Here is a 12,347-nt window from a genome sequence, read left to right as displayed (position 1 = left end):
CACACACACACACACACACACACACACACACACACACACACACACTTTACAAGTTTTCAAAAGAATTGCCAGGCCAACACAGAAAGTTGGAAGGCAGAGGAGGAAATCAGTTGTCCCCTGTTGTGGCCATGTCTTGGATCCAGCATGATGTCTTTCTCATGAGGTCACCTCAATAGTCAACTAGCACAAAAGGCCCTTTACATACAGTTATAAGCACCCAGAAGAGACAGGGTGGTCCCTTCCCTGTGGCTCTGCTTTGCCACTGACAAGACTCAAGGTCATCATTCATCCATACTGAAACAGAATTCAGGGAGCTTCATGTATTTTAGTGATGGGTTAGACTCCACTGCTTGTGACATTTATTCTGTTTGGGAACCTCATCTTTCGTGAAGATCTGAGCATGGAAGAGATAATGGAACAATGGCTCTGGTCCTTGAGCCATTGGTGCGGTACCTGTGTATTTGAAAGAGGATACTGCAACCCAAGAGCCAATGTCAATCACAAAGTCACCCAGCCTGACTTCTGATCATGCCACCCTAGCTGGAGAGGACTCTGCTCCAGATTCCTCTCCTGGCCTTCCTTTTGGGTCTCACAGAGGCCACATGTGCTCTGATATTTGCAACTTCTGTTGTTGCTACCAACCTGTGATTCGTCCAATGGCCCCATTCAACCTCTTTCCAGCTTCGCCAGCAACATGGGAGCCCAGACTGTGGCCGATGATGTGAACGTTGGATGGAGAATAGCCAAAGTCGGACTGTCAGGGAGGGAAGCAATCAGACTGTTATCTAAGATGTCTGTTGCTCTGGGTTTCTCCTGCCTCTCTTCTCTGTGTGTGTCTCTCTCTCCTGCCTCTCTCTCACCTCTGTGTTTTTCTCTGCTCTCTGTGTGTCTTTCCTGTCTCTCTCTCCCCACTCTGTGTGTCTCTCTCTCCTGCCACTGCATCCCCTCTGCGTCTCTCTCCTTCTCTGTGTCCCTCTCTGCTCTCTGTGTGTCTTTCCTGTCCCTCTCCCTCTCTCCTCTGTGTGTGTCTCTCCCCCCTCTCTGTGCGTCTCTTTCCCCCCTGTGTGTCTCTCTCCTGCCTCTCTCTCTCCTCTGTGAGTCTCTCTCCCCTCCATGTGTGTGTCTTTCTCAGCTGTCTCTGCATATAAGGCATGCACCCACCCCTGGAAAGACATGTCTCTTTGGTGGCCATGCTTTTGTACTGAGTACACTTCTCTACAGACATTTGCTGTGTGATGCCAGTTCTTCTCTGAAGGCTTTGGAAATTTATGGAAAAAAAAAAACTGAACAAGTGCTTTTAAAAATAGGCTTATGGAGAAACTTTAATATCATATGGTATTTTCTAAGAATTTCCAAAATTCCAAAGAGGATCTAGGTACTTCTACTTCCACACAAAGCAGGAAACTGAATGACTTATACGGTCTGAGACAGATGAAAAATGACTTTTCAATGAAGCATTTTGGAAGCATTACTGATGCTTTTTATATTTTGATTTTCTAATTGAAAGCTTTTAATGTTATCTATATCCTATAGCAATTTTGGTAAAGTATATTATGTGAACAATAAAACAATTTTTTTCCTGTTAACTGATCCCTCCATGGTTCAGACACTATTTTGTGCAAATTCTTGTTTCTATGGTAACACAGTTATTTGTGTAAGTTCATTAAGAATCTGTTATCCTTGAAATAGGGCAAATTTTGTAACAATGGTAATGTGACAAAGGCCTTAACCAGAATACAGATTTCCTGACATGGTCATTGATGGCTTTATGGATTCTATGAGAATGCTCACTGCTCCTAGGAAAAGCTGCCCAGGAATCTTGAATACATATTTCCATTATAGTGTTTCTAGCCTCAAGGCAAATCAAAGGCCACGTCCTGGATATCCCAGGATCTTAAAATTATGGCAGAGACCTTGAAGAGAGACAACCTCATTCAGTGTACTTTAGCACTGGGAGCTTCACTTAGCTTCCTAGTCTTAAAAGTCTTTTAATGTCAAAAATAAGATTTCTTCTATGTTCAGCAAGTCCGGTTTTATCCCAGGCTTTTTCAGACCCAGGCCAGCTGGCCTTAGTGGGTTCCCAATAGAACATCCCCATTGTCTCAGTGTGTGGGTGCACCCCTCGCGGTCCTGAGCTCCTTGCTCGTGCTCCCTCTCCTTCTGCTCCTGATTTGGACCTTGAGATTTCTGTCCGGTGCTCCAATGTGGGTCTCTGTCTCCTTTCATTGCCTGATGAAGGTTAATATTCAGGAGGATGCCTATATGTTTGTCTTTGGATTCACCTTCTTAATGAGGACTATTGAGAACTCAAGAACAATGGCAATGGGTTTTTGATCCTACTGCACGTACTGGCTTTGGGGGAGCCTAGGCAGTTTGGATGCTCACCTTATTAAACCTGGATGGAGGTGGGCGGTCCTTGGACTTCCCACACGTCAGGGAACCCTGATTGCTCTTCTGGGTGATGAGGGAGGGGAACTTGATGGGGGAGGGGGAGGGAAATGGGAGGCAGTGGCGGGGAGGAGACAGAAATCCTTAATAAATAAATAATTTTTTTTTAAAAAAAGGATTTCTTCTAAAAAAATTCTGACAAGGGCCTGAAGAGATGGCTCAGTGGATAATAACACTTTTGTCCTTCCAGATACCTGGGACGAACATGGCGACCCATAGCCACCTATACCTCCCAACCCGTGGGACTCAGCACCCACTTCTAGCTTCTGAGGAGACCACACATACAAGTGTGCACGGACATAATACAATCCCAATGAACAGTTTAGGAAGAGTCAGTCGTTGTTTCCTACGTATTTATCAAATAATGAAGCCAAGTATAACAAGACTAATCTTGTTTTGACAACAAATGAGTCTCACTGTGATTCTCTGCTAAGTAGGGGAAGCATGCTTAGAAAAAAATTCTAATATGTAGTATTAGAGTAAATGTAATATGTAATATCTATGCCTGTAGCACATAGATATTACATTCTAGCTCAGTGTTGGGTGATGTCTTGGTTTGTTTTTAGATTTTATTATTTAGCCATAAACTAGATTAAATTCCGAATTCTCTAACTTTCTCCTAATACCTGATTGCAAGTTATAAACTAACATTCCATTTTCTTCATGTTTTTCTGACTTGGGATCATGGTTGGAAATCAACCAACGGTGTCTTTCTTGAAGCCCTGGAAATGGAAGCTGGGTGGTATTTAAGTTAGAAATTGAATCTATTAGGTTTCTCTGATACACCATTGCTTCAGCTGGAGATGTTTTGAACCCAGCACCTCAAAAAAATTATCATCTGGCTACCCTTCAAATTCAGGAAGTGATTTAAATGCTTCTCTCATTATTAGCTTTGTATTTATTTTGTTTCCATGGGAATGTCATTTATTTGCAGTCTTGGTGTTGGTACCACACAGAGACCCAATGATAATGAGTCAGCCTGAAGCTCCACCTCCCAAGGGAAGCGTGGCCGCATTGCTGAATTGACCTGCCGGGCCTGAGGGCCAAGAGATCAGTTACATGTGGAAGGTTGTATTAGGATTCCTTCTCTTCTCCTTGTTCACCATTTCTTTTGGTGAATCTCATTTCATGACCTTGAACTCAACTCTCCAAAGAGTTGCCAAGTAGGCCTTTAGTAGCAAAACATTCTGAAGATAAAGCTTCGGGACTCAAAACTGAGGTATGCTGCCATGCCAAAGAACCCCTTTGACATAAGCATCTGAGGTTTGTTCATGGGGACAGCCTATGCTGCCCTTAGAAGTTCCTGTGAAAGATGTTGTCCTTGTACAAATCACCAGGGATCCCAAATTCATGCTGCAGGGGAGATGTGCAAATTGGCTAAGGTCACCCCAGCCTTACCAGCCTTACCACCCTCCATACAGCTCTTCCTGGTCCTTCCAGAATTTACCACCCCTGCCCAAGAGCCTTCTATCTTGATATTTCTTCACAAAAATTTTCATACTTTGTTAAAATATCGTGAAAGTTTTCTATTATTTTGCTATCTATTTCAATCTTTTCTCTTGTGACTTCAAGTACATACAAAAACTAATAAAAATTACAGATATTTCTCCCATCAATCCATATCATCTTAACTTGGCTCCTAGACTTAGCCTAAGTAACTAAGTGAGAACTGAGGTAGGCAGATTCAGCCTAGAAAAGCTGCCCCACAGAACAGTGTCTCCAGTAGCACATTGTCAACTATTGCAGAATTCAGGTACACACGGAGAACTTTTCTAAACTGGAATTTTAGACATTCTGCCCTCTCAAATAATTTTATTTTCAATTTTCAGACTATTACAATAAAAATGGAAATGGATTTAGACTACTAAGCTGGTAAAAATCAGTCTGTCTTTTGCTCCATCGTGGTAAAAAGAGAAAACAAATAAATGATGTTTGTTACCCAGAGACAACGAAGCCAGAATTGAACTAGAAATGTACAGCGAAAGAACCAATAAATCAAGTTTAACATTTTCTGTTTTAGGTTACCCAGTCAGGTTAGCTTCAAATCTTTGTGCTTTTCTAAAAAATGTAGCTAGCTTAATCTTGAGATCAGCACTATCATGCTTTAATAACCAATAAAACAAGAACAAATTGAATTTGTTAAAATACACTAGAAACAACCTCCACACTGTTTATGCAAACTCTCTTAAATAAATACATAAATAAACAACTTTCTGAGAAGAGGTTTGTAGGTGAACCCAAATCTAGATAGCTTTGCATCTTTGTTTCCAACCTGGTGGAAGGGCATGTCTCAGCACAGGAATGTCTTAGTCAATTGTTGTACTAGCTTCAGGGTAGTGGTCTGAGCAAAAACTACTTTTGAGATGGCCCCCAAATCACAGAAGGCAAAAGCAAAAGTGACAAATGGGTTATATCAAGTTTAAAAGTCTCTCCCTGGCACATTGTGAAGAGACCTACAGAATGAGAGAAATTATTTACAAACTGCAAAATCAACCAGAAGATAATAGCCAATAAAGAAAAGGTGCTCAAATAATTCAATAGCAAAAATAGGAATGGTCTGATTTCATAAATGGGCAATATACCAAAACATATTTCTTAAAAGAGGTATAGACAGCCAACGGCCATATGAAAAAGTGTTCTACATCATCCCTTGTCAGCAAAATACAAATCAAAACTATGGTAAGCTATCACCTAACTCCAGTAAGAATAGCTAGTTGGGGAGGGGATGGCTGCAGAGATGTCTCAGAGGTTAAGAGCACAGGCTGCTCTTCCGGACGTTGCTGGCAACTCCCAGCAATGACATAGTGACTCACAACCATTTGTAATGAGATCTAGTGCCCTCTTCTGGCTTGTAGGCATATATGCAGGCAAAACACTTCATATGTAATAAATAAATTAAACTTTAAAAATAAAAAAGAATAGTTAGTGGGAGAAAAACCAAAGATAGTCCATGCTGTCAAGAGTGTATAGGAAAAGAACCCTTGTACACTACTGAGGGAAACCGATGGAATGATCATTGTGGAAAGCACCTTGGAGAGTCCTCAGAAATAAAACAGAAACATTACATAACCCAACAGCCCTACTGCTGAGCATGGGGAAAGACGCCTGCACTCTTAATGTTCATGAAGCATTATTCATAACAGTCAAGAAATGGAAGCATCCTAAGTGTCCATCAACTGACGGATAAATAAAAAACATGGTGTGTATAGCATGTATTTACAATAGACTATGACTTGTCATGACAAGGGTGACATTCTGTCATTTGCAAGAACACAGATAGAGCCATGCCAAGTTAGGCATAGAAAGATAGATTCCACATGATCTCACCAATGGTGGGCCAGAAGAATGATGATCTTGTAGAAACTGAGGGGGTGGGATTGTGATTGCTAGAGGCTAGGAAGCCTAACAGTAGAGAGAAGTGAGAAATGGTCCATCAATGGGCACTAAGCAATAAGCCAGTAAGAACCTCTGCGGTGGTATTGTACAGTGAGGTGAGTGTAGAATACAAAATGTAAATAAATTTCAAAAATTAGACATGATAACAGATGACCTCACCTTGGACCCATGTATTTATCCTGATTTGAACACGACAAAGTATAAATTGTATGAAAACGCTACATGGTGCTCATCAAATATAAATTTGATTTTTATATATCAGCTAAATATGTTGAAACATAAAATAAATGCTCATGTCTAGAGTTTTCTTTTGGTAAGAGAGTTGAGGGAAGCAATGGGTGTGGCTTTTTCAGGAAGCAGGAAGCACTCACCTGGAGGGCCTTAACCAAATACGCGATCTCTGCACCGACGATTTGAACGTTCTGTGTAGCCTGAGTGTACCCAGTTCGAGAGCCACCTTTCCAGTCCACACAGATGCAGTTTGCATTTTCCACCTGGAGTATGTTCTGGCAGGAAAGGCACACAAGAAGGATGTAAACAATCCAGGACCTCGATTGGTTACTAACACACTCAAAGACCAAGTAAACGCTCTCCTCGACCTGAACAAGGTGGTGCAAAACATCTTTTAGTCCAAAAGTTATGACCAGAACACTTAGTTGGTAATGGATATAGAATTCTTCCTCAAATCTAGCACTGAGCCAGACTGAGGCACGGCCCCTGTGGGAACTGCATTCTTGGTATTTCAACTGCAGCAGATGTGATGGAGGAGGGTTTATCTGTTGTTTCATTGGTTAAATAAAGAAACTGCCTTGGCCCTTTAATAGGACATAAAATTAGGTAGGCGGAGTAAACAGAACAGAATGCTGGGAGAAAGAAGCTGAGTCAAGGAGTCGCCATGATTCTCCCACTGCAGACAGACGCAGGTTAAGATCATTCCTGGTAAGCCAGATCGTGGGCTACACAGATTATTAGAAATGGGTTAGGTCAATATGCAAGAGCTAGCCAATAAGAGGCTGGAACTAATGGTCCAGGCAGTGTTTAAAAGAATACAGTTTCCATGTAATTATTTTGGGTATAAAGCTAGCCCTGTGGGCAGCTGGGTGGCCGGACGCAGCCCTGCTGCTCCTATTTCAACACAGATGCATAGACTTTTTTTTTATTTTAAAAATGTAGACGTGGCACAGTGATTTATCTCATTAGAGCATGCCCATGTCTTAGAAGTCCACTGTGCCTTACTAGAAAACTCTTCCACAGGAGAGCACCAGATGCTGTCTATCTACCAGAACCCATGGATAACTGAATCAACAATAATGTTCCTTCATTACTAAGGAAATTTATTCTGTTTGGTTTTCTCTTTTCAGTGTCCATTATGGCTGGGAACACAGCCAAAGATGAAACAAAGTAGAATCATTTCCACAAAAACATCAAAGCCAGACATGAAAACCCTCACAGTATTGCTAAAAATGGCTACCAGAGGACCTCAGGGCACCTAGTGAAAACCAAAAGGAGTTTGAGTGAATGGAGTCCCTTAGCTCTTCATGTGGAAATTTAAGGCCAGAGAACAAGGGCTCTGTGATCGACTGGGAAGCACTTGTGGCAGCTTCTCCTGTTAAAGCCAGAAATGTCCTCATATGTGTCATCAAAGGCCACCCACCAACTTCATGGTCCCGATTGCCCCAGAGCCGCTGCATCCACCACCACCACCACCACCACTACCACCACCACCACCACCACCACCACCGCCTCCCTCTCACGTGACAGTCTGGGCTCAGCAGACCTCAGAGGCCTCCCTGTGCTGTGGCAACCGTTCCTCGCAGGTACAGGGGCAGTTTGCTTCTGCGACTGCCCGTCTCAGGGAGAGTTCCCTCCCTCACCTTGCAGATATCGGACAGCCAGTTGTCTTCCCCCTTGTCTGTGAATCCATGAACGACGAAGTGGGTTTTTCTGTTTGTTTTGAAATTGGAGCTCCTGATTTTTGATGCATCTGCGGTAATCACCTGTTTGCCAAAGTATTTCAGGTCAAGTTCTTCTAGTAGATGGTGGGTAGGCAGGGACTATTGGGATTTGAGATCCTTAGAAATAAGAATTCTCATGTTATAGCTAAACTACAGAACCACCTAAAAGTCAACCCCCAAACTGTGCAACTTTGAGATCATATAGCCTCTATAATAATTGGTGATGAGGATCTTTTCTGCACATAATGAGAGTGTGTGTCTGTATGGTGTATATACTCACACATACATATGTCATGAATCTATATGCTCAGGATATATGTGCTATATATAATAATAGGAAATATGAAACAATATGAAAGATAATGGCAGCATTAAAAACATTTATAAATGTTTATATGTTAAATAGGTAGACGTTCCCTGGAAGTCTATGAAGGCTTGGTTTCACCATCTGACTAGTCATCCCGAGAAGACTAGAGTATGTATTTTCTACTATGGTGTAAATATTCCTTTCGAAATGTGACCTTCCCTTGCCACTGTGATAGTTGGATGAGGCAGAGCCCTCGGCAACCACACGGCTCTTTTGAGTGAAATGATGTGAACTTTGTAGGGTCATTTAGTTATTGTGGGGCTGAGCTCCTGATAAAAGGATACGTCACCCCATTTCTTCCCATCCTTCCCTCCCCCTCCCTCACTCCCTCCTCCTTGGAAGACTTTCACCAGGTTACACTGTGAATTTTAAAAGCCCTAGACTCCAGACTTTGATGCAAATGAATGTATTTATTTTATAATTTACCAAATTAATGATACGATTAAACCACTCTCCTTCCCCTTCCAAAAATGACTAAGACAGGAAATTGGTCCCAGGAGTGGGGCTGTCATAATAAACACCCCCAGATGTGGGTTCTGCTTTAGTAGACAGTGCAGAGTACTTGGTACAGAGGAGCAAACTCAGAATAATCCCATTTTAGCTTGAATGGAACATCGAGCAGTGTTAGCGAGCACTCTCCATGAGTGGACCGACCACCAGGACAGGATTAGGGAGCACTCTCCACGAGTGGACTGACCACCAGGACAGGATTAGGGAGGATTCTGAAAGAAGGTAATGGCCGTGGTGAAGATATGATTGTTTATGATTATTTTCAAAGCCTGCTAAAGTGATTATGATCAGTGTGTGAATAGAAACGTGGAGAGAAAGGTCATTTTCATGAGGCATTGAATAGAAATGAAGAGCAGAAGGCAGAAAGGGCCATTTTCATTTTATAGTTACAAAGAACTTAGCTGAATGGTGTTCATGTTTGAGGACTTTATAAAACACAGAACTTAAAAGTGCAAGACTATTTGGCAGATGAGATACCAAGGAAGCAAAGTATTCAGGCTTCTGTGTGGATACTTTTCACTGCATAGGCAGGTGGAAGAAAAATTATTTCAAGGTATAAGTTATAACAAAAAGAGAAGCAAAACAGAGAGTCTGGAAAACTGGCATCCTGGGCATGTAAGGAGTGAAACAGTGGCTTTAGCAGAGCAGGGCAGACTTGTGCCAGTGACAGCTTTTCAAAGGGGAAGCCAGGTGACATGCGTTAGCATGACAGCAGAAAGAGTCCCAAGATCTTGGAGGCTGTGTCTCCTTTCCTAGAACAAGATCTCCTTAAAGGGTAGGCCTGGACCATTATCCATGCTCCTGCTGATAGAAGCTGTGCTCAGTCTCAGAGGTCAAAGCAGGAGTTCACTTGTGGCTCAAGTGTGATTCAGGCCCCCCCGCTAGAGGAAACACCCAGTAAATCTGGGATATATGCGTTATTCTTCTCAGGCCTGCAGAATGCAAGGGCTGGGAGGCATCAACTTTCATCTGGATGTGTAAGACATTTGTGGATAGCCGGGAGACAGAGCCAGACTATGAGATGAGCTAGAACCCTACAGGGAACCACTAGGGCAGTGCCTGGTGGGGTCCCCGAACCCTCAGCATTGGCAGCATGCTGGCATCAGCTCAGACACTCTGTAGGTGTGAGGGTCAAGCCTCCGAGAGCTGCTGTGTGGACCGAGCCCTCAAAACAGTGATATTCTGGAGGTTGTTTGTAAAACAAAAAGTTATTTTTGAATTTAATGCTATTATTCCTGCTTGGTTTGCATTTACTTGGAGGTGGATACTCTTTTCTGGGACGTTTCTTCCATCTGGAACAGAAATGTCTGCTCTATGCCTGTACCATAAGTATATTCTGAAAGCAGACATCTTGTTCTACTCTCACGGACTCAGGACTGTCTGAGGATGAATCATGCCTTGGGTCTTATCTACATCTGGTCCTGACAAAGCTTTGAGCTTCAGGACTGGAGGTTTGCAGTGATGTGTTAAGATGTGGCTACTGGGAAGAAAAATATGTTGTGTATGGAAGGATGTGGATTTGGGAATGTTAGGATGGAATTATTGATATAGGAGGCTTTTAATGTCACCTCTAAAACGCTGAAAATTTAATTATCACTGACATGATGTTAAGAATGAGGGCTCTTCATGGCTGGTTAGGTCGTGAGGACTCTGCTTTCATGAGTAGGTCATTGCTAGCGTTGGAAGAGTGGGGTGGTTATTGCAGGAGTAGAGCTCCTTAGGAGATGGCTCTCTACTCTTCCCTCATCTCTCCCACGCTTTCCCTCCATGTGGCACTGCTCACTGTACTATCATGCAGTGTGGAAGCCCTCAGCCAGGGGCTTTGAGGGTCTACACCTTTGATCCTAGAGTCCCCTTCTACATCTGTGAGCAAGGCAACCATCCTTCACTGTAGCACTCTCTATGGAAGCACAGAACACATCTAAATAAAATCTGCTATTACAAAGAGTTGGAGTCAAGTCCTAAAGATGCAGGAATTCTCTTACTTGGTAACTGGTGGGGTTCTCATTAGTGTACAGGAGGAAGCGGGTGTTGACAAGGTTCGGAGACCAGGGTAACACTTTGAGAGGTCTTTCCAAAGTCCCTCCATATGGAGAATCGTCAGTGAAGCAGCCGAGTCTATCATAGCAGACTTCTCGTCCTAAAGTCACCCAGTGTGTCAAGGAGTTAGTTTAGCCAGACTGTTCTTTTAATAGTCTCTCAGGCAAAATATGAGTTAAGTTTCATCTTGTGGCAGGTTTTCTTCCTCTGCTTCCCCAAACGCCCCGCTGCCCACACTCATGAAACAGCCTAAGAGGACAGTGCCTCTGCTGCAAACAGCCTGCTGGTCCTCACGTCTGGGACCATGGTGCTCCCAACGAGGGACTCATTTTAACTTCTCAACCCAATTGTTTGACCACTGATGGCCAGAAACAGAGGTGCCTTGGGCCCCAGTTCCTGATGGGCACTGTGTGTATGTTGGCTCTAAATTCTCAGTAGCCACCATTTGACGCTAAGTTCCGAGCAAGAACCAAACTGAGTGTCTCCGTCTTGGCTGAAATGTTTGAGGACTAATCTAGGTCCTGCGATGAAGAAAGCACTCACAGACAAACCATCTAGGGTGTAACACAGCTGTAGGCTGACTTGCTGGTCTAGAGGGGTCTAGAGCAGTGCTAAGACCAGATTGACGACAGAGTAAGAGAAACGGGAGCTGTGGGGGATGCTTTCTCTAAATCTTACTCTGGACAAGACGATTCTTTTATCTTAAGCATAGCTCTAATGTTGAGAGATTTCATTATCTATATTTCACATAACAAGATGCCAAAGCTCAGAAGGGGTAAGGATTATGGATTATTCTTAGAGTCATAGAGTTACTTGATGAAAAGATAATTTGAGCCTCTTTCCTTGAATGCAAGTTAGGAGTGTGGGTCTTTGATCATAAATTTTAATGTTAAAATTCAATCGTTTATCCAAATATTTTTGAGAAAGATTAAAAATGAATATATTACACATTTATGCTCATCTGATTTATTTGTGTTTGTGATCCATTTGGACAGGTCATGGGGGTTTTATCCAGCAACATAACCCAAGTGCTTGTGTTCTTATTCCATCAAACTCACTTGACTCCTCATCCTTATCATGGCCTGAACCCAGCTGTCACGGTCATTGGGGAAGAACGGCACAGTGAGCCTTTCCCGTCTCCACACATCTTTGCTTACCAGCTACTGCTCCCAGGAGCACAGCGAACGTCCACAGCGGCAGCATCTGCACAGAAGTGAAAACATGGTTGAGTCTGGAGAACTCAGGTTTCAAAACATTGACATAATCACTTTCACTCAGACTTGTGGGGAAATGGGGACAATCTAACGAATCAGTCTCAAACTCGTGTTCTGACTCACCATGGCGGATCCGTCAGGTTCCACGGACAACAGGGGAAAGCTGAGATGTTCTCTTATAGGAGAGCCTTATCTTTCTAAGCAGTGTCATGGAAAAGCGGCAGGAGAAGAGAGAGGTTCCAAGGACATATTTCTAATTTTAATCACAGATAAGCCTGGGTTGGCAGAGTAGGTTGTGTTCCAAGGTGTTCGTGGAAAGATGAGAAAGTGCTTGATGTGGAATGTTCTTGACTGGTGTGCTCATGGACCGCCCAGAACCACCATCTTAAAAAAAAAAAGAACTAATTATATTTGAAA

At 42.9% G+C, this 12,347-nt stretch overlaps 1 protein-coding gene across 1 annotated transcript in view; it reads right to left on the bottom strand.

Moving 5' to 3' along the window:
- The window catches only part of LOC101990333 (pancreatic triacylglycerol lipase-like), a 22,587-nt gene extending 10,488 nt beyond the window's left edge, over nucleotides 1-12,099 (bottom strand). Inside the window, exons 1-6 of the mRNA XM_005352547.2 lie at nucleotides 12,054-12,099; nucleotides 11,874-11,919; nucleotides 10,662-10,816; nucleotides 7,719-7,841; nucleotides 6,216-6,350; nucleotides 643-754 (exon numbers count right to left, since the gene is read on the bottom strand). Coding sequence (XP_005352604.1) covers nucleotides 643-754; nucleotides 6,216-6,350; nucleotides 7,719-7,841; nucleotides 10,662-10,816; nucleotides 11,874-11,919; nucleotides 12,054-12,056 — 574 coding nt within the window. The 5' untranslated portion in view covers nucleotides 12,057-12,099. The remainder of the gene's footprint in view (nucleotides 1-642; nucleotides 755-6,215; nucleotides 6,351-7,718; nucleotides 7,842-10,661; nucleotides 10,817-11,873; nucleotides 11,920-12,053) is intronic.
- Between the last annotated feature and the right edge of the window lie 248 nt (nucleotides 12,100-12,347).

The sequence above is a fragment of the Microtus ochrogaster genome, chromosome 8, assembly GCF_000317375.1.
Source record: "Microtus ochrogaster isolate Prairie Vole_2 chromosome 8, MicOch1.0, whole genome shotgun sequence".
In the NCBI taxonomy this organism is placed as follows: Eukaryota; Metazoa; Chordata; class Mammalia; order Rodentia; family Cricetidae; genus Microtus; species Microtus ochrogaster.
Note: the sequence above shows the minus strand (reverse complement) of the source record. Positions and strands in the feature narration are given on the sequence as shown.